This window comes from Brachypodium distachyon, chromosome 2 (genome assembly GCF_000005505.3).
Source record: "Brachypodium distachyon strain Bd21 chromosome 2, Brachypodium_distachyon_v3.0, whole genome shotgun sequence".
NCBI classification, from domain to species: domain Eukaryota; kingdom Viridiplantae; phylum Streptophyta; class Magnoliopsida; order Poales; family Poaceae; genus Brachypodium; species Brachypodium distachyon.
Window position 1 is genome coordinate 21,566,229 of NC_016132.3, and position 22,699 is coordinate 21,588,927.

General features: G+C 45.6%; 3 protein-coding genes across 3 annotated transcripts; all 3 read right to left on the reverse strand.

Annotated features, from left to right (window-relative positions):
- Window positions 1-5,721: 5,721 nt before the first annotated feature.
- LOC100827472 (protein BUD31 homolog 2) lies at window positions 5,722-8,102 on the reverse strand. The gene is made up of 4 exons (XM_003568296.4): window positions 7,780-8,102; window positions 6,950-7,079; window positions 6,660-6,847; window positions 5,722-6,088 (listed from the first exon to the last, which is right to left on the reverse strand). Exons 2-4 carry the CDS (start codon window positions 7,041-7,043, stop codon window positions 5,933-5,935), a joined length of 438 nt encoding a protein of 145 aa, XP_003568344.1. The 5' UTR covers window positions 7,044-7,079; window positions 7,780-8,102; the 3' UTR covers window positions 5,722-5,932.
- A 1,907-nt stretch (window positions 8,103-10,009) lies between these two features.
- On the reverse strand, window positions 10,010-12,937 carry LOC100844972 (60S acidic ribosomal protein P2B). Its single transcript, XM_010233018.3, has 4 exons — window positions 12,781-12,937; window positions 11,493-11,602; window positions 10,586-10,812; window positions 10,010-10,283 (listed from the first exon to the last, which is right to left on the reverse strand). The coding sequence occupies exons 2-4, from the start codon at window positions 11,578-11,580 to the stop codon at window positions 10,257-10,259; spliced, it is 342 nt and encodes a 113-aa protein (XP_010231320.1). The 5' UTR covers window positions 11,581-11,602; window positions 12,781-12,937; the 3' UTR covers window positions 10,010-10,256.
- A 3,982-nt stretch (window positions 12,938-16,919) lies between these two features.
- Window positions 16,920-19,203, reverse strand: LOC100845280 (cytochrome P450 94C1). Its single transcript, XM_003566154.4, has one exon. It carries the CDS (start codon window positions 19,079-19,081, stop codon window positions 17,492-17,494), a length of 1,590 nt encoding a protein of 529 aa, XP_003566202.1. The 5' UTR covers window positions 19,082-19,203; the 3' UTR covers window positions 16,920-17,491.
- Between the last annotated feature and the right edge of the window lie 3,496 nt (window positions 19,204-22,699).

Below are 22,699 nucleotides of genomic sequence, written 5' to 3' on the forward strand. Positions count from 1 at the left end.
CACCTTGGTCACTCCGGTATAGGGATGATACGGAAAATTATTAATAATTTTGTTGGTCATAATCTTAATAAAACAAAATTCCCAAAATCTCAGGATTTTGTGTGCACAGCATGTGCACAAAGCAGGCTCATTTTAAGACCTTCTTATCTTAAAATACAAGAGGAACCACTCCAATTCCTTGAACGAATTAAAGGAGATATTTGTGGTCCTATTCAACTATTGTCTGGAATATTTAGGTATTTCATGGTCTTAATCGACGCATTTACAAGATGGTTTAATGTGTGTCTACTTTCCACACGTAACCATGCATTCGCAAAGATAATGAGCCAAGTAATTAAACTAAAAGCTTATTATCCAGAACATCGAATTAAAATAATTCGAATGGACAATGTCACTCAATTCTCCTCACGCGCCTTCAATGATTATTGCATGGCATTAGGAATCGAAGTTCAGCACTCAGTCCCATATGTCCACACACAAAATGGTTTGGCTGAATCTTTTATTAAGAGAATTGAGTTTATTGCAAGACCTTTATTACAGAATTGTAATTTACCAACAACTTGTTGGGGTCATGCGGTTATACATGCTGCTGATTTAATCAATTGCGACCAACTGCATATCATACTACTTCTCTCCTTCAATTAGTACATGGAAATCCACCAAGTATTTCCCATCTGCGAAAAATTCAGTTGCGCTACATACGTACCGATCTCACCACCACAACGTACATCAATGGGACCACATAGAAAATTGGGATCTATGTGGGGTAGAAATCACCGTCAATTATCAAGTACCTAGAACCTCTCACGGAGGATCTATTCACTGCCCGGTACACTGATTGTATTTTTAATGAGGATCATTTTCCGGCATTAGGGGGAGAATTAAAGTACCAAAAACAAGAATGCCAGGAAATCAACTGGAATGTCCAAGGCATTTCCGCCTCAGATCCACGTACTCAAGAAACTGAACAATAGGTTCAGTAAAATATAAATTTGCAACATATTGCAAACAATTTACCAGACGCATTTGTTGATTACAAAGGTGTAACTAAATCCTATAATCCTGCAAAGAACGTACCCGAAAGAGTGGAGATACCTATAAAAACTACTCAACCTCCTGCACCTACCGTTCAAAGGAAGAGGGGGAGAGGTACGGCAACTAAAAAGGATCTAGCTTCCACCAAGCAACAAAAGGAACAAACGAAGGAGCCGCGGCAAAGAAAACAGAAGAATAAACCTTATGAACCTCCTTCTACAACAACAAATGTGAGTCAACATTTGATTGACCGAGATCAATTGGGTAGTATACACCCAGTGGATAATCAACATCGACAACCCAGCTCAATAGTGCACTCAATTACTAATGCTGTGACATCGAAAAACCTGGACTTAACCGCAACGGGAAATCGCGAACAGTCACCGAAGGTAAACGAAATTTCCACAAATTACCTAGACACTGGAGAAATATACAATAGAAAGACTACGTTTGTCGACACTTATTTCTCTATGCTAACAACCTTCAAAATGATCATGATCCAAATACCATAGCCGAGTGTGAAAAACGCTCCGACTGGCCTAAATGGAAGGATGCAATTTGATGAGGGCACGGATCCTCAAGTGTTGATATAAAACATCAAGATATGCGTGGGGGAGGAGAGCGAGGCAGGCACACCAAAAGTGAAGATGAAGGATACAAGTTAGAAGAATGTCTTGTGTGCAAGGGGCAGCCAACGACAAGGATGATATGCCCAGGATGCACCACAAGTCATGTACGAATATGAGGCGCACTAGGATAGCCTACGACGAGTCCGACACTTCTAAGGAGCGCCCGGATCTGCGAGTCCATGTTTGAGTCTGAGTCGAATTCTAATTTGAGTCGAATTCTAGTTCTAGTTTGAGTCTGAGTCGAATTCTAGTTTGAATCGAATTCTAGTTTGAGTTTGAGTCGGAGTTTGTATTGAGTTTGGGTTACTCCTCGTCTATATAAACAAGGGGTACGCCTAGGTTTAGGGAAGATCACGTTTTAGCTTATTCAGAACCTTTTGTTGAATTGCTCCAAGCATTCATCTGAAAGTATATAATTCCTCTTTGTTTCGATCAGGAATTTTACCTGCACCATATTCGTTTCGATAGGGTGTTTTATCTACTGAAAGTTCGAGCGTAATCTGTCGTTCCGCTGGGAATTGAAAGATTGCGAAACCGCTTGTGGTCGGCGGACTACTGCGCAAGTGTGTGGTGTTGCGAATTTCCATTGAGTTGCAAGTTCGTCGTACGGTGACGGGTGAACAACCGAAAGATTTGTAGAATGATACAAGTTATCCACGTTGCTCTCTGAGAAGATCGGGCCACCCCATATCACAATTCAAGCAGAAATAGCCTCGCTCAATAAAAGGAAGGTATTTACAGAAGTAATACCTACACCTCCAAATGTTTTCTTAGTGGGATTCAAATGGGTTTTTGTCCAGAAAAGGAACGAAAACAATGAGGTGGTGAGATACAAAGCGAGACTAGTAGCACAAGGGTTCACGCAGAGACCCGGCATTAATTTCAATGAAACATATTCTCCGGTTATGAGTGGAATTACTTTCCGATATTTAATCTCATTGTCTGTTCAAAATCATCTATCTATGCTGTTGATGGGCGTCGTGACTGCATATCTTTATGGGTCATTAGATTCGGATATTGACATGAAGGTTCCCGATGGAATCCAAATTCCGAATACTAACGCAAGACACAACATGTACTGTGTAAAGTTGAATAAATCTTTATACGGTTTAAAACAGTTGGGTAGAATGTGGTACAACCGACTAAGTGAGTTTCTCATTAAAAAAAGGGTTACTCTAACAATGATGACTGTCCATGTGTATTCATCAAGAAATCCAAAACAGGATTTTGCATTATCTCTGTATATGTTAATGATTTAAACATCATTGGCAACAAACAGGATATAGATGAAGCTCGTAATCATCTAATGACAGAATTTGAGAAGAAAGATTTGGGTAAAACCAAGTTCTGATTAGGTTTACAACTTGAGCACCTTCCTTTGGGAATATTGGTTCACCAAGCTACATATATTCAGAAAATCTTGGAGAAATTTAACATGGACAAATCATATCCATACAAAACATCTATGGTAGTTCGATCTCTAGACGTAGAGAAAGATCCATTCAAACCAAAAGGTGACGGAGAGGAAATTTTGGGACCTGAGTTTCCATATCTTAGTGCTATTGGGGCATTAATGTACCTAGCAAATTGCACCCGGCCGTATATTGTATTTGCAGTAAATTTACTAGCTAGACACAGCGCAGCTCCAACAAAACGCCATTGGGTAGGAGTCAAGCAAGTTTTTCGCTACCTACAAGGCACTAAAGATCTAGCTCTATATTTTCAAAAGGAAAACCAAAACTCTGAATTAATCGGATACACTAATGCTGGCTATTTATCTGATCTCCACAATGCCAGATCCCAGACCGGTTTCGTGTTCCTACACGGTGGGACAGCAATATCGTGGAAGTCTTCTAAGCAGACTCTAGTGGCTACATCCACGAATCATTCGGAAATAATAGCTTTATACGAAGCATCTTGTGAAAGTGTATGGCCACGCAGAATGATTAACCAAATACAACAATCGTGTGGTATTGGTTCAATTGAATCACCTACAATTATCTATGAGGATAATTCTGCTTGTGTTGCTCAGATGCAAACAGGTTATATAAAAAGCAATATAACTAAACATATTGCACCTAAACTATTCTATCCTCATGAATTACAACAAAATGGGGAGATAAATATCTTGCAAACCAAATCATGTGATTACCTTGCAGATTTGTTCACTAAGTCCTTACCCAACTCCACATTTCAAAAATGTGTATATGGGATTGGTATGCGACGACTTAAAATTTTGCAAGCATCAGGGCGAGTATTCACCTGAGTTTAACCTGTTCATAACATCATATTGCACTCTTTTCCTATTATGAGTTTTACTCACTAGTTTCTCATAAAAGGTTTTTAATGAGACAATATTAACATAAGATTATATGTCATATTTTCTATTTTCCCCACCGGGGTTTTTGTGGATAATATAAAAGGCATATTTATTGTTCACATAATTCGATATGAATTATCAAAAGACAATATTCAATATATGTTATACCATTTTCTCCTTATTTTCCCATTGGGTTTTTTGAAGGGAGTTTTCATAACATATCAATACTAGCAGGTGTGCCCATGCGTTGCTACGGAAACCCGGTGGCTGGAATCAACTGCAAGGGGGTGAGCAGGTGGTTGGCGAAGGCTGGGAAGGTCGGGACGCTTAGGGCGCTGGGGGATGCGGTCATGCGGCTGCACCGGGTTGCGAGGTCTAGTGAGGAGTTGACGCGGCGGGCAGAATGGAGCAAGCAGCTCATGGCGCCGTCAAGGTCGGCCGTCTCCCACGAGTCCGGCGGCTGGCGGGGGTGGAGGTGGTGGGAGAACAGGTGAAGCGGGCAGCGACGTGACGGCTTTGCTCGGAGTGCTGTGGCGTCGGTTGGCATTGGTTGTAAGACGGAGGAGGAGAAATCGGGCTGGGGGTGGAGGGGGAGGCTCGGGCATGGGCTCACGCGGGCGCGGTGGCGTCGGTCGTAAGGTGGAGGAGGAGGAATCGTGAATAAGACGGGAAGGAGAAAAAATAACGGGAAGTGACATATTTGTTGTAATTTTAACAAAGTTGACCTACCGTGTCCGTGCCAATCACCACCAACTCCAATTTAATAGATATTAATAGATTATTATTTCTTCAATATTTTTCCCACAGGATTTTTTGAGGAAATTACAAGATTAGAAGATTCCATGACGATTCAAGATTATACATATCAACGGAGCAAATTGATCAAGGAAGAGTGTTGAGAATAATTATTTATGATCAATTAGGATTAATTATTAGTTAATTAGGCAGTTAGTGTTGTAACTGTTCGTGTCCCAATTAATGTGAAGCATAAATGCCCAAAATTTGGGACACCAATGCATGTATTGGTGTTCCTTCTCCTTGTATAAATATGATCATCATTCAATGGAACAAGACACAGATTTCATTTCTCAATATTATCGTTGGACAACTTGATATTTTCCACAACCTCATTTGTTCAAATACCTCTCAAATGGACAAATGAAGAGGACAAATGGGTCTCGCCCTTGGAGATGCCCTGCGCTTAGCTGCACAGCGTTCCAGGAGATGGTCACACTGTCACAGACCCAGGTACCGGCAGCCGGCCGAAGCTGGTGCCAATGTTCGTGTACGTACATGGGGTATTGCACGGTACTACAGTTGATGGCCGCACTAAAGACCCGAGAGTACATACAAAGCGGAGTAAATTCTGATATCGTGATGGAGAAAGAGAGCAGTAGGAACCCTGCTGTGAATTGCTCGGTAAAGCGTCTATGGTTTCCAGTCCCAAAGAAATTACGCTGACACCATTAATCAAGGCACGCAAAAAACTTTAGATCGAGGTACTCCTCACGCCCGTAGGCAAGTCTGCTTGGCATGGCTCCCTAGACAAATCATCCATCTGGCCGGGATGGGCATTGGGCTCAGTATAAGTTTACAGGTCGGGCACGGAAACAGAAATCACTACCCAGCACCTGATACACACCACGTAGGTACCAGGACGACACAACATGTGAAGCATAAATGACAAACTACGGTACTACCCTAATAAGGCTATCCATCCAGGAAGGTCGCCAAGCATTTTCAGCAAGATAATCATGATCTACCATGACGGAAAAAATCGAGTCTTAAAAACATAATGCCACGCACAACCCAAGAGTTTACAATACATTGCGCTCCAATCACCTGACTAGTGTTGTACTTGAAACATCAGGGATCAAACATAATTAAACATCTAGAGGGATCATCGATCAGTTTCTTTCAGATTATTCTTAACCACGAGATCGCAACTTCAATCACCACTGGCACACCCCTTGCATCCGCAGTGGACGCACTCTATCACCTTTTCTTCCCTGAGGTGCTTGGGGACCCTGCACACACAAGTGGTTGCAAAGTTGTGGTCTCGTGTTTGTATGCATCGGAGGCAGCAAAGACGCTCGTAACCTGGCTGCAAGAGACTCAAGAAAAAGATGGTTAGCAGTGAGCAAACGGAATGTTGAACTAATACAATTGAAGACCCATTAACAAGGTAATCCTGGCTTCTCAACTTGGTAAATTTCTTGTGCTTAAAAGCTAGAGAGAACTTAACAAAACTAGAATTAGCAAACAATATTCATCATGAAATACTAATATTCAAGCAATTTACAATTGCACACGTTAGGAGCAGATGCATTTCTCCACTTAAGTTTTGAGTGCATTTATAAGTTAACAACTAATGCACACATTATTTCTATAACCTTTCTACCAACATTGATTTGATAAGGCCAGTGTGTGAACTGTAAAATGGGTGCAAGTCGATATGGTCAGTGTGTAGAAAAAGTGCATCTGGAAAGAATTACTCGCTATGTTTCCTGGTGATGAGGATCACTACAGTTCAGATGCTGGAAAATAATCAACGAAAACTGGAAAATAATTGCCCAAGAGAAAATAAAGTGGAGAAAGCATCCACCATAGTTGGCACGTGATACTCATCAAAACATCAAAGTAAAGCATGCCTAGAAATGATCAAGCCTACCAACCTTTTTCCATTTAGCAATCAGGTTTTTGTCTGCATAACCTTGGTCCAAGCAAAACTCATATAACTCCTTTGATATTTCCTTCCTTCGATAGTAAAGATCATATATGTAGCGACTCTTTTGATGAGAAATACGGAAGATTGGCCAGAGAGCTTCACACTTCCTCTTCCCATCATGTGTATCATTCTCCGCTGCACCAGGAAATTACATTATTACTATCCTGAAGTCGGAAACAGCAATATACATCAGGAAAAAGATTCCACAAGTATTACAGATTACACGCATATGCATACCTTCTCTCATTTTGGCTTCCAAATCACGGAGAGTTGGTTCAATAAGTTCCCATCCTTCAGGATATTTCACACGGCTTGTCTTTATCTTAGGCATGTTGTCTCAACGAAATATGCTTAATACAAGAGGAACCTGTGAGAAACATATAGGTAAATTAGGTCAGATCCAAAATGCGTGTTTGGTAAATTAGGTTGCACTTTCTATCCAAGTTGTCAACTTGTGTACAGAAAAGCCAACAGAGCAACTCTGTGGTAGAAAAATTCTCAAAAAAGATTATTCAACATATATGTCTGAATATCCAAACTCTGCAAGCCATATCCATATAGAGCCATGCTTATTAGGTCATCTTCTAGGTGCTAGGAAGCAAAAATAAGGAGCCTATCCATCTAATAGGATAATTTCTCGAGAAATTAACAGCTACTTTCTACTGACAATGTGCATAGTGCTTCGCCACATCCTACATCTAGGGTGTTGATTTTTATTTTATTTTTGATAAAAGGGATTTTCTCCCCGGTTTCATTAACAAAACATAGTCTACAAAATCTAAAACAAACCAGCAGTAGCAACCTGCTAACCATAACTAGGGAAACCAAGAGCAGCTGGGTGGAACAGAGTTGAGGGCCATGGGCATGGATTGGAGTATCCAACCAAGGAATCAGCAACAAAGTAAAAATTTCGAAAATAAACTAGTAAGAGCAAGTGAACAATTCCAATCCGTGCCCCCATATGCTTCCTTGTCCCGAAATTGGGCTCCACCCCGTTCCCTACTCGAACCCTAGCGATCTCCATACGCCAAGTACCAAAGGGAGAGGGTTCCTTCCCGCGATCTCACCTTCTCTGACCGCCAGCTGCTGCCGCCGCCTTCGTGCCCCGCGCCGTGCTCGCTCTGGAGGTCGAGGATCTGGCTCCCCACGCCGCGTCCGAGCTGGATCTCCGCTGGACGAGGGGGTACCAGGAGGTCGAGGGGAGGCAGGAACGGGACGAGGACGACGCGGCCGGCGTTGGGAGAGGATGGGAGCTCGAGCTCTGGCCGTTGAGGGAGCCGAAGCGGAGGTGGCGTTGGCTCAGAGAAGGCGCGGCCGTTTGGTGGTGCTGGGTGGGGTTTCTCCCGACGGCGTCCACGATGGGTCAAATGTCCGAGGCGCAATGCCAAATATGCCTCATGAACAATATTCGGGTCGGTGTTAGATTTGCTTAAGTCTCCACTGTAAAACGATAATGCCAAATTGACTGACAAGTGGGTCTCACTAAAGGATAAATATACATAAAAATCACTTATGTTTCCTTTTTTTTCTTGATGTTAAATTTGTATATATGCTTCAATATACTCTCTCATTTTCAAAAAGATTGTCGTATTTGATTTGGTTAAGACAATGTTTTGATCGTTTATAAGTTTACTAATATGCAATTCATATGATATGAAACCACAATGGTTAGTAAGAATTTTTGAAGACTGCATTGATATAAATTTCATGTATGAAAAAAAATATGAGACTCTTAGCCACAAGTCATCCCCGTATTTTGCCACATACGTGGGTTCGGTCCTCCAAGGCCTGTTAGAGCTCTCTTCAACCTGCTCATGGCTAGATCGATCAGTTTTGGGTCAAATAGGAAGAACGTAAATCTTCCACCTCTGGAAAATGCGTACACCTAATGGCTTAAGCCGTTTTTCCCATTTCCTCGCCGATATATATTATTGTCTCAAATTTGTTCAAATATTGATGTATCTATGTTTAAAAAGCGTCTAGATACATGTAATATTTTGACAATTAATATAGATCAGAGAAAGTACTATTTTAGGAATAGTCATCCTCGTCGTGGTTTCGCATTGGAGACACGCGTGAAACCTATCCAAGGAGGAAGGCGCTCCGGTTCACTCCTTTTCTAATTTGGCAACGCCTTAGTTGTGTGTACCAGTGCCAAACGCCCCCCAATGGTGTGTACTAAGAATAGAGAGAGGGAAGCAGATCGGCTGACGGACGGGGCACGTCAGGTAACGTGTCTTCCTCCAAACAAACTTCATCAACTCCATGGCTGTCAAAAAAAAAATCATCAACTCCATGTGTATCTCAGGGATCAAAACTGAGAAAGAGAAAACTTTAAAATTGACAAGAAAAGTAGCACAAACATCTCTTTGAACCTTCCGCCGTGGTGTGCATGTGCTATAAAGCTCGATGTCGCCATTTTCACGCAGCTTGCCGAAGTGCTCGCGCTCCCGGCGGCTCGCCAGCTCCATATGCGGCGTCCCAACGAGCACCACCTCGCCTAAAATCAGATCGTACCCTCGAGCTGAGTTCGTTCTCTCCAAACCTTTCGTTCCAAGTGTATCCGCCTCTGAGCTACCCAACTACAGTGGTTGGATGAGCTACCCAAGTGTATCCGCCCCTGAGCTTCCCAACTACAAGAGTTCGTTCCCACCGGTACGGGCAGAAACCAAAACAAGCGAGCCGTCCATCAACGGCGGCAACGGAATCTGGTATAGACGTGCCACAGCGGAAGGACGATGGAGCAAAGTCCGTTCTTTCTTTCTTTCTTTTTTCTGTCATTTTTAACTTCTGTTATAAGATTCAGATATCAAAGACACAGATGCCCGCAGCAACGCGTAGGGAATCTAGTGAATAGTGTTCCTAAATATCTTGAGGGACGCCCAAAAAAATTAGACAAGGCTACTAATCTTTCCGCAGGAAAATCACTCAATGATGACACTATTGACAGGCCTATTGCAGAAGAAGATGATGTCTCTATCTCTGATGCTGAAACTCAAGATGAGAATAATAGTCTCTGATGCTGAAACTCAATATGAGAATAATGGGGATAATTACCATCACTTATACTCCCTCCGTCCTGAAACAAGTGACATGGATTTGTATAACACTATATATAAATTCACATCAGTTATTTCAGGACGGAGGAAGTAGAAGAAGTTCAGTATGTTTCTCAAGAATTTATTGTCAGTTTTGATTTGGAAATACTACCTTTGTCGTCGCACAGTTGTTTTGCAGCGTACGATCTAGACGAGAGCATTGCAATCCAAACAGAGAACGGCTTTGTTCCATCGGATCAACCATAAAAGAAATCAAATAGATGATGACGACAGCCAACATCAGCAGATGGATGCTCAAACTTCAATTCCTGAAGATTATCATTCAACTTCTCAAGACTCCATAGGCAACTCAGCATACGAAGGTACTAGACATATACAATGTCGCAAGCAGAATGACACAAACTATGGGCCTCTAGATGGTGTAGACAACGTCTAGAAGACCACACATGATAGGTACTAGGGTAAACTAAAGCAGGCAGAAGTACTTAGTCGAACAAACTGAAACCCATGTCCTGCAAGGAGAAATCGAAAACATCAGTAAGGTAGCAGTAGTAACCTCACACAAGACAAGTAATTATGTCAAATAATTTGCATCTGATAGCAATGCTAGGCTCTAGTAGTAACTAGGTAGTCAGCGAATGATGTGTGGTTGAAAACACGATGCGCCAAACTTGAAAGTCAATACTTGAGGTGACAGAAAAACAATGAATCACAGTTGGGCAGGTTGCTAGATAAAATGACAGTCCTGCTAGAAGAACTTATGGGCAGAATTAAAATAAATGAGCAGAACCATTGCTAGGTGGAAAATACTTACGTCATCGGATTCTTCCTTCTCTTCAACCTTCTCCTCCTTCTTTGCCTCTGCAGCAGGCGCCGCACCACCAGCAGCTGCAGCAGCTGGAGCTCCGACAGAGATGGCACCGCCACCTGAAGGCACAGAGGCAAACTTCTCCCTTCCAGCTGCAATCACCTCCGTTATGTCCTTATCTTTGAGTTCAGCAAGAAGGAACTCAAGTTTGTCTTCATCAGCTTCAGCCCCAACTGTAAAGAAAACCAAAACAGTTTGAAGAAAACGATAGTCAGAAGATTGGAGGGAATAGAGTGAAATCCCCGTTTGGAGTTCTGAGGGTGTAACCTAGGCAACAAAAAAGGGGCCTGATACTTCAACTAAAGGAGCAACCTGTGGTAATCATTCTTTCTATTCTATCTCCAAACTTCTGTTTGGAGTTATTCTATGTCCTCGCTTTAGGCCTTATGCTTCCTATTAAAGAGGTTATGCCAGTCCTGAGTCCATCAGTGTTGAAGGAATGTACAAAAGACAGGCAGAGACAGAACTAGTGGAAATACTCAGAATTAGCAAAAGTTAAAAAATGAAAAATAAATAGGCCTGACTGTAAAAAGAGTAGACTAATTATGTTATGTTCAGCAACACAATGGAGCACATAAAATACTTTTATCTTTACTCCTATAATAAAGATCTCAATGTTGGACTCATCTATTGTTATAAAATTAAAACAAGAGGATAAAAGGTACCACATTTGTACACATAACCTAAACATATATGCTCCAATGATCTTGATTATAATGATTGAGATAAAAAAATGTAAAATATTCTCGTAAAGAAATAGTCACATACATATGACACAGGTACAACTATTCTCAGACACATGCACTGCAGTCAATCACGTTCCTTTTTCAGGAAGAAAAAAAAACAGAAATACCTGACTCCAGGATGTTCTTGATGTCATCGGCAGTTGGGCACGAGTTCCCACCAAGATACGCCAGCAGGTAGGCAGCGATCAGCTTCATCGTTGAAACTAGAGTATAACACCTAAAAAAGCAAGAACGAGTCAGATAAACCGAACATATATGCTACACAAGGAGGTACATGTACGCAAACGGTATAAAAACACTAAAAATTAATCATTTCTCTTACTATGGGGTCTGAGGGACAAAGAAGATAAATGAATCAAAGGACTGGAACCGATGGAACTATGATAAAGAATCTCTTTCAATAATCAAAGGATTCGGATGAAAGCTGTCATGTATACAGATCCATGCCAATTAAGTAGGTATAAAAAAAATACTCCCTCTGTTCCTAAATACTTGTCGCTGTTCCTAAATACTTGTTGCACTAAAACAGCGACAAGTATTTAGGAACTGAGGTAGTAGTAAACATGAGTGCCTCTACCATCTTAGATTCAGGCCTTCACTATAAACTAGAGCAACTCCAGCAGCTGCCCTACCCAATGACCCAAACTCCCAGCGTTCCACAAAACAACTCACATAGATTTTCTGGTTTGTTCCATAATATACCTCGTTTTTCTCTTGGCTCCCACACACGTCCAATAACAGTTCACATCTATTTAGTACTAATCCAATATGAGTGGTCAGGCATTAGAAATCGAGAGCTGCTTTGTTCCAAGTGCACAAATCTATATGAGGTGTTTTTTGGAATGTAGGGAGTAGTTTTGAGCAAAAAAGAAAAAGGATCCATCAGCTTCCCGATCCTACTACGACTCCCCAAATTCAGCCGCTCCTCAAATCCCTTCCGGGATCCTCCAAACTCGGCCGGCAGCTCGGGGCTCCCCATCCCCCTAGTAAGGACTCCAACGAAAACACCTCCCGCCAAGGTATACTCTGCCTTCCCCTCTCTCTGGCTCGCGCTCCCGCTGCCCCCGGACTAGACGCAGCTACACGAACCGGGCCGCCGCTGCTCGACGAGGGACGAGAAAGGGAGAACAGGAGGAGGTAGAGAGTGAGATGTCGAGCACGGCGGCGAACCGGATCCGGCTCACAGCGTCCAGGGGAGCCCGTCGGCGGCAACGGCGGTGGTTGATGCGTCCAAGGACGGGACTAGAACAATTCCTACCAAACAAACGTAGATATTCGAAAGAATAGCACAGATTTTCAACTTATCACAAAATCTTGTCCCCCTTTCTAACCTAAAATTGAATGAGAATCGTTACACATATAGGTAAAATGATGAGATCTGTGCCAAGCCTTTACCTCGACTCTGGTCTCTGGACGGAAGAAGAGGACGATGCGAGGGCGGCAGCGGAGGTGGATCGTGCGTGCTAGGGTTTTGACAGAATGAGGCGAAACCTTTCGGTAGCTGCCAATCGGACAGATATGGGTAAATGGGGAATGGGTCGTCCGAGCAGCCCACAGGCCACAATTCACAGCCTACGACGGTCCAGAAGCACATAGAGCATTGAGCCCCTACTAACAGCAGGACAGATGGTCAATATCTGTTTTCTAGATCCAGCTAAATGTTAGGCTTTATCATGTTACGGGCCCTAGCGGGCCCAATATGACTGATAGCCTGAGTCGCGCTGACACTTCGCCTTGTTAGTATTTCTTTTTTTAATTCTAGTGCATATATTTGCATCCGTGAGTATCCGTCCCTGCCCTCCTTTTGGCAAAACAAATTCAGCGCAATCATACTTCACCTGCTATGTAAAGAAGGTTCCCATTAAAGAGTGCTAGTATTAACAAATGGCTAACGGTTTGTCAACCTCAACAACGGAACAAAAGCACATGGTAGCATAACCATGTTCGGTCCCATGATGGGCGCAGTACATAACGCACGTTGCCTAAACGAAATCATGACTCAAGCTGATGGGCAAGACCAGAAAAGAGCGAAGTTGCCAATTAAACTACCACCCATTTCGATGAAATCATGTGGCACTTGGCAGGAAAGAGCGAAGACCAGAAATGTGCTTGCACTAGAGGGCTGAGCAGGGCACGTCGCAATGTCGCATTGCTCCTCCGTCGATGGATTCCGGGATCCGTCGGTCGATTTCGCGTGCGATCGAGCTTCCAACACGGCCACACGCCCAAGCCCACGCGCCCCGTTCCTCGGCTAGGAAAAAAAAATCTACCTGTTCCGGCACGATATGCGGCCAGAAGAAACAACCAAAATGGCGAGTGCACTGGCAGCACCGCGTCCGCGTCCGCGTCGCGTTGTTTGTTTCTTTGCTGCCTGCGCCGCTCTGCTCGGCTAGTGGCCGGGGCAGCACCGATTGGCTGTTTCCTGCCGCGCGCGCGTGCGCCCCCTGCTTGGATCTAGCTCGCGCACATGGGCTACGGTTTGTTTGGCATGTGTGCATCAGGTGCACGACGACGGCGATGTTAAACCCCGGCTATTATTCACGCGGTAGTTTTTTTTTTGACAGTTTATTCACACGGTAGTTGGCGATCGGACTGAGTGGATTTTAATTTGGGCCGGGAGACGCGCCGGTATGTACGTGTGGCCGGCCACCGTCTGGGGGCGATGCGACCATGGATGGCATGGGTGGCTGTTACGCGCTCCTGCCGACCAGACGGCCGGTCCTGATTTTGGCGTGGATACGATGCGAGCGATGGGACTCTCGCCGTTCCGTCGTGTTGCTGAAAGCTGCGCTTGTTCGGCTATCACGTCACGTGCCAACTGCGCGCCCTCGAAATGATCTCGGGCAGAAGGAGTATGTGGCACAAGTCCCCCGCTGCTTAGGTTATCCACGTGGAAGAAAAAGGGCCAGCAAAAATGAGATAAATTACAAACAGGTCTTCGATTCGAAGCAAACACACGTCTGAGCAGCGCACGCGGGGTGGCATGTTATGTTATCCTCGGGAAAAGGAAGGGTCGGCTCTCTCTCGGCTACGCAATGAGGAAGCAGGACATGGCCAGGTCTGGCTCGAATGAAAGAGACCTTCATCGGCGCCAGTTTTGTTTGGCGGATCGCTCGCACTGGTCAGGGAATGACGATCCTTATGTTGGGCACTTTTTTTTTGACGTGTTATGTTTTTTTCGAGAGAGAGGATTTTCACGTGTTGTGTGGGATAGTTGGGTTGTGGTTGTCATGAAATCGCCTGAGTCTCACTGGGTCCTCCAGAAGGTTAATGTAGTTCCCTCAAAAAAAAGAAGAATGTTCATGTAGTCCTTGAGAGCAAATGAGCAATGCGACCACCGTAACAGCCGGCCGATTGGAGCTTGAAGGGACAGAGTCATTGGATCAAATAGTAATGTCCAAAGGAATTATTTAGGGTTAATTTGATATATGCAATTTTTGTGATTTTAAAAATATTTATCTTTCAAAAATGCCATTGCAAATCTACAGAATTTTCAAAAAAAAATAGCACTACAATTGGTTGAAAGATGTCACTGCAATTTTGACGATTTCGAAAATACCATTGTAAGAATTGTCATTGCAAATCTGCAGATTCTTCAAAAAATGTCACTACAATGAGTCAAAAGACGCCACAAAGGATGAGAATTGCAACGGCATATCTCGAAATCGACAAAATTACAATGGCATATATCGAACCAACCCAATTATTTATGGAATTGATGGAAGGAGATTGGGAGACAGTTGCAAGAACGAAAGCGAGAAGAGACAAAGATGAGAGAGGAAAGTTCCAAGGAAACAAAATCGAAAATCAGTGATCTCGCCGATTCTACTATGCATCGATGTTAATTTGGTTAGTGCGTGCATGTGCAGTGCAGTTAGCTTGCGTTGGAAATGCTATGAAACCCAGTGGGAATCTTGTACTATGGAGCATGCATGCGCCGTGTGTTTTAGTTATTGTTAATCACCTTCTACATTGCTCGTGTGAGATGGCATCCGGCACTATCGTACCTGCTAGTTTTGTCCGTTATATTAGCGGGTAGCAGCTCGACAGTGCTGCGTACCATAGTAAACTAATGAAACCATCTCGTTCCCCAGGAAATACTAAGAAAACTCTGACAGATCTATGCAAGATTCTCTCTTTCTAAAAGCTAATTTCAGAGAGCACGTTTGTATATAGTAATTAGTACTAGGCTGACCATTCATGTGTACTTAGCACTAGGAGCGTGTCGACCAACCAGGCAACTCCAGCCTGAACTCATCAGGAATGCATAAGGCCAAAAGCGTCTCCAGTGCAAAAGTCCACACAAGCGCCATGTTTTTTAAAATTGAACTAAAACCACGACAAGAGTTCATAGAACGGAGGAAGTACTAATTCTAGAGACATTCAATAATTCACATAAGTAAAGGATTTTATATCCATGCTAACTTTTGAGGTAACAATAGATCCAAAACAAACAAAATGGTTTGGATTTTGGCCATAGCGTACACTTTTAAGCAACCCATTGGAGATGGTCTAGGTCCTTTGCAAATGCCTAAATGTATGTTCACCCACTTGGATATGTTTCTTTCTGCCAATGTTGTACTTGTATAGAACACATACAATTGTTCGTCGCAAAAAAGAAGGAAAGAAAAAAAAACTTGTATTTTTGCACCAAAACTTGCAAGTGCACATATCATAGCATTGTAAACATTTATAATTACGTTTCAAATATCTCCATATTTTATTTAGGTTGAGAAAGTGGTCGAAGAATAATCTCATCTCAATTTAATTGCCAACATTGTTCCACGGAGCATGTGTGTTGCTTCTCTGATAAACAGGGGAAAATACGGTAAATGGACCGGCCGAGCGGGAATATCTACTCACTTCTACCTGATTTTTTTGTCTCAAATATTAGACACATGTCTAAATTTTTATATCAATATCCAACTATCATCATTTCAAAGCCATTCGATACATGCTCCTTTTGTTTCTTAATGTCTAAACATTTAGGTTTCGAAACCAATCGATGTGCCCCTAACTGCACAGATCGAGGTACGCATGAGTAGACATGACGAATAAACTCTCTCCATCTCATTCTTGTCATTGTTTTAATTCAAAAAATTATGGGAGAGAGGAAATATTATACATGATACTTTGGCGCCTTTCCCTACCAGAGAAAACGTGCTCCCTAGCCCCTAGCTACCTGTATGAAAAAGGAAACTTGGTGCCGGGATAAATGAATTGGACAAAGGCGAACGATTACGGCACATGCATGGCCATCACACAGCAGCTATTCGTTGGCAAGCATCCGGAAGAATGGTCTCGTACATGGTACTTGAAAGGTATGATCCAACACTGGCAGTCCCACGAGGCCCCCGGCACATGTGCATTGCTCCCCTCAGAACTCATTGTGCTCTTCCGACCTCATCCAAGAACCCCCGCGGAAACAAAGCAGACCCCTCTTTAAAATCACCATGGAGAAGGGCTGTGTGTTCTGTCTGTTTGGTTTATACTCTTTACTAGTGTTCATATAGAAGTTGCTGTAAAAAAAAGTGTTCATAAAAAGCTCTAAGGAGTTAATTTATCATCTGATACACATCACTCGTCTGTTTATGCTCTGGCGACACACGGAAAGCTCTGCCCCTGCTTAATATGCACTTAATTCAGTGAGTATCGAACAAGTTAGAGTACATTTTGTTATCCAACTGGATGGCCGACCACCTTGCAATAATTGATGTTGACCATATGAAAAGAGGCGACGGCGCGTAAAGAACATCTGTTCTGTATGACTTTGAATCTGCAATTTTCGCAAGAATGGCATCGCAGGGAGGAAATTCGGCTGGCGGCTGCTCGCTTGGCCCAAGTAGCAAACGATTAAGGAAGGAAGGGTCGCTTTTAGCCAGCCTAATCCGCTCTATTATGATATACATATCGGGGTGGGTCTCCAGTGGAGGCCAAAGAACCCAGCGCACTCACCAAACTGGGTGCTGGCTGGTCTTGAGTAGATTACAGCAACTTTGCGTGCGCATGATCTCATCCAATGTGCGCGCGCGGCCTCAAAGCAAGAGGAAACCGAATAGGAATAGATCCCCCTGCGCGCGTGTGGCGACGGCGACGTTCGATTAAGTTAACCTGGCGGGCATTCCTGGCCGCCCACGTGTTCTCGCCGCCTGCGCACTCTGACAGGCAGCCCCCCGGCGAACGTGGCCGTGAGCCCCGGCGCGAACTTGGGCCGGCGCGAGCTCCGGCCCACCGCCTCGATGTCGAACCTCTGGACGACGGCGACGATGGCGGCCTTCATCTCCATGATGGCCAGCTCCTTGCCAATGCAGACGCGCACGCCGCCCTGGAACACCGGGTACCGGTACGGGCTCTCCGGCACGAACCGCCCGCCGCGGAGCCACCTCTCGGGCCGGAACTCGGCGCAGTCGGACCCCCAGACGGACTCCATCCGGCCCATGGCGTAGGCGTGGTAGGTCACCCGGGTGCCCCTGGCCACGAACGTGCCGTCCGGGAGCGTGTCGTCGCCCGCCGCGAACTTGGAGTCGAACTGCACCGGCGGGAACAGCCGCATGCACTCGTACAGCGCCGTGTGCACGTAGTGCATGTCCTTGAGCTTCTCCGGGGTGGCGATCGTCAAGGGGTTGTCTTCTTTGGTGACGCGGGAGACTTCGTCCCGGATGGCGTCGGCGACCCGTGGGTGGTCGGAGAGGAGCAGGAAGAAAGCCGTGAGAGCCGAGGCGACGGTGTCGCGGCCGGCCAGCATGAAGCTGACGACGATGTCGCGGAGGTACTTGTCGTCGTTGATGGAGCCCATGAAGCGGGACAGGAGGTCGTCGCCGCCGCCCGAGCTGGCGAGCTTGCGGCGCTGCCGGATGACCTCAGCCGCGAGGGCGTCCACGAGGCCGATCGCGTCGCGGAGCTCCCGCTCCTCCCCGACGTTCAGCAGCCGCTTGAGCTTCCAGAGCACGTGCATGGGCGCCGCGGCGCGCCGCGCGGACAGCATGGACGCCGCGTCGAAGGCGTCCGCGAACGCTGACATTGGCAGCGACAGCTCGAGGCATCCCGGGTCGAGCCCGAAGGAGATCTTGCAGATGCAGTCGAACGCGAAGCGCCGGAACACGTCCTGCAGGTCCAGCAGCTTCGAAGCAGAGGAAGAAGCAGAGCCGTGGAGCAGAGGAATGAGGCGGCAGCGCAGCTCGGAAGCCACGACGTTGGCCGCGAAGGCGCGGATGGCAGGGGAAGCGAGCTCTGCCGCGGCGAGCTTGCGCTGGAAGAGCCAGGCGTCGCCGTCGACGTTGAAGATGCCGCGGCCGAGGAAGTCGGCGAGGATGGCGGAGAAGGGCGCGCCCTTGGGGTAGTTGTCGAAGCGCGCGCGCAGCATGTGCTCCACGGTGGGCGGGTTGGCGGTGAGCACGTTGCCGAGGACGTGCACGTGCACGGTGCGCCCAGGCACGGCGCGCAGCAGGTGCGCGTACCAGTCGCAGAGGTTGTCGAACTCCCCCGCCCACGACGCCGACAGGTAACACTCGCACACGGCGCACGCGCACCACCAGGGGGGCCGCCGCAGCCGCAGCGACCCCAGGAGCACGGCCAGGGCCAGCGTGAACGCCGCGGAGGCGAAGAACACGGCGGCCACCTGCGGCTGCAGCGAGCTCGCCAGGGCGTGCGCCGCGACGTGTAACGTGCAGCTCGCATCTGCTGCGCCCGCGCCCATGACGACGAAGGATATCGGGTTTTTACTCTATAGCTAAGCTAGCCGAGCTCCTTTCGCGCGCGTGCGTGCGTCTGAGGTGAACTCTGGCTGAGCGTTGTGCTCGGCGCTGTGGCTTTCTCCGCGCGCACCGTTTTATATACAGGACATGGAACGTGTTGTAACCGTTATAAATTGTACGAAGAGCTGTGAGCTGCAATAGACAATGATCGGTACTACGTGACAGGATTCGTACTCTTTGTTTACAGGGAGCATCTGCTTCTGCCAATTCTAAATTTTTGAACGTTGTTTCTGTCCGATGATTAACTGGGTCTGGGCTGGGCTGTACACACGTTTTAGATTCTGTCAACTTTAAGTTAACGACGTGCGATTCAACTGTCGCTCACAACTTTTTATGCGGTCATAGGACTGATTCGCAGCCTACCGATTTAAGAAACAGCAAACCTGCTCTGGCTGCTCATAGTGTGGTTAGTTTTGACGTCTCTGTTTTTTTTTGCGAGTAATGGATTTGACCTCTTAATTGCTTTAACCTTTATGCACGTTCTCTCTTTACTCATTTCTTCAGCCTTTGATTTGTTCTAATTCTTTTTTTAAGTCAAAAAAGGATATATTGATAGATCAACCATTACATCTTGGACAACCACTTCCACCACACTCGGCGGAGCAGAACCCGGACACACAAACGTGCGATTCTCCATACGAGCTAGATTAGCAAGCGTATGACTAGCATGATTTTGAGATCTATCCTTTTTTACAAAAGAAACAAGTCGACCGTGCGACACAAGCAACCGAATCTCATCAACTAAATGAGCAAGCAAAGATCGGTCCTTCTCCTTCCCCATACCTGCCTCCATGACCGCAGTATAGCCGGTTTGGAGCACTTAGTATGCAGCCTATCATGTAGGGGAGTACATTTTTTGTAAAAAGATTGATGGCATAGACACAAAATTTATCTATTATGCCACAAAGTTCTAACTCAAATGTGATATGTTCTCTGAGGAACAAAAAGGAGAATTTATGTCTGAACAGCAAAAAAAGATATTGATATGCAGATGGAATTTGGTTTTCAGATTCATGCACAATAGATTAATCTTTGTGTTGTCTATTCTGTGCATCTCTTCTTTCTTTTTTTTAGAAAATTTGTGCTTTTTTTTACGCTTCACTCGACTAGATTGAACCTATATGCACCAAAAGGTTTTTTTTTTGCGACGAATAGGGGTGTTTTATTAGATCGGAATAATGTTCTTACAATCATTTTATACTCCGTTATAGTTCTTCTGCTTGTCTATGTCATTGTAGGTTTTAGAATATGTAAAATACCGCTGAAGAATAAGGAGTTTTCACGTCAGTACTTAAGAACAGTACTTAAGAACAACACTTGTATTTTTCGTAAATATTATTTTCGTCCCCTCTTTATATGTTCTTTTTGGTACTCTTCATCTCTCTTCTTCCTCTTCTTACATGAGGCTGCCACAATGTCTCACTCCATCATAGATATCTCAAATCTTTACTTCTAAATCAGAGAAGGTCGTTCGCACACCTTTTGTTACACTACATGTCACATTTAGCAAAAGTATGGTTGGCATGAGATTGAATATATATTTTGATTTCTTCTTCTTTCTAATCCAAAGCAACATACGGGTATAGCAAAAAGGGAGTGTCTATTTCTCGGTTGTCTTTGAAAATAGTCATTTCTCAGTCGACGGTCATAACGGTCCGATTAAGATTTTCTCATCACTTGTATTTCTATGAATCTTGCATGAATCTAAGTGATTAAATCAGACGATTGTAAACATCAACTTACAAATAGTTATTTTTTAGTCGCCTTAGAAATAAAAATACATAGACGATACATGTGTAATTGGTTTTCTGAGTCTTCCGGAGGATCTGTGTTTTCGTATCTCGTATCAAATCATCGATAAACATAGAGTAGATAGGATGCAATCTTAGATCTCAGCCCTATGTGTTTTCGTATCTCGTATCAAATCATCGATAAACATAGAGTAGATAGGATGCAATCTTAGATCTCAGCCGCTGAGCTGCATAGCTGGCCATCTATCTCAGGCGCTATTTTGGATCAGCCGCTGAGCTGCATAGCTGGCCTCTATCTCAGACACTACCTTGGATCAGAAGAGCAGACATACACTCAGAAGAGCAGACAGACACTCACAACCTACGACATTAGAGCAGTTGCTGAACTTGGTTGGCTCAAACTCGCGGAGTTTGGTTGAACTGAAAAAAATATTCAGTTTTGAAACACGATGCGCAGAGGAGAAACCGAATTCAGACCGAACTTTCAAAAAAACTCATTCGCGCGTGAACAGAACTAAACATAGATATTTAACCAACTAGTTCATCATCATTGTTGCATTTATTAGAACGGATTACATACACAAAAAATAAAAATAAAAACTACTTCTCATTAAGCGATAGCTCGATGGCGGCATCGATTTGGGCCTGCTCGATGGCGGCCCGGCGAGTGTCGTCTCGGCCCAGGTGGCCTTGATGAGGCACGTGATCTCGTCGTCCTCCTCCGGCTCTGGCGGCCCATCCACCTCCTCCGACCGCCGCGGCACGGGAGCGTCGGCTCCACCGGCCAACATCGCCCGCCGCCGCCGCAATCCGCCGCTCCTCTGCGAGGAATGCCTCCCAACGGAGACGTGCGTCCACGCTGAGCTCCCGGTGGTAGTACTACCGGAGAGCTCCCCCGCGGCGAGCTCCTCGGCTCACACGCTCGGCGGGGGTGAGGAGGGCGTCGACGGCGGTGGTCCTATTTCCCCACCACAGCGGGGAAATAGGGTTAGGGTTAGGGTTTTTCCGTGGTGGGAAAACCGTCCAGCTGCGACAGCGCGAGGAAGACGGGGTTGAGTGGCTCATGACGGCAGCACGATGGTGGAATGCGGCGGAGGGGGTTTCGGATTTGGAACCGAAAAGTCCCCTCCAAACCGTAGATATAGGAGGGATGGAGGTGTCATTTTGGTTCTCCGAAAAGAATTTTTCGAGCCGGCCCAGTTTTCGTTACTTGTTCAGAACATTTCTTTACCAAAACCGAAAACTGAGAGTTGCTCCTACGCTGCATACACACCTCTCCGCAGGGAAGCTTCCTGTCGCGTAGTCCCGCTGTCCGTGCAATGTGATGCTCGTGCCGAATAGAACGATCGAATCAATGCCGACCGCAGCACACTGTCAGTAAAAAAAGTTCCATCCATCCATCGAGCAAGTACTCTCTGCCATAGCACCACCTGCACGGTCATGGAAAAATGAGCTTCCAATCAGCTGACCCATCACCGTCTGTCTGTCTCACCGGGCATATCAGATCAGATCACAGCACGTACGCGAGACCGACCATTCGAGGCCAAAGGCTGCCACCCTGGCGTCCTGAGCTAGAGAACCCGGGCACCGCCCGTGCCAAGCGATGCCGGTCGACACGCCGGTAAGTGCCCGCGGGCGCGGGGGACCGGACCTCCCGCTGCCGAGGCCCATATATCACGGGACCGCCCGCCCGCGCGCGCATAACTCGGGCACCCGATGAGCCGGAGGCGGAGGGGGACCCTGGTCCTGCGAGGTGCGCAACGTGCCGAATTGCCGAACTGCGAGGCCAGGCTGACGCGCATTTGCCAT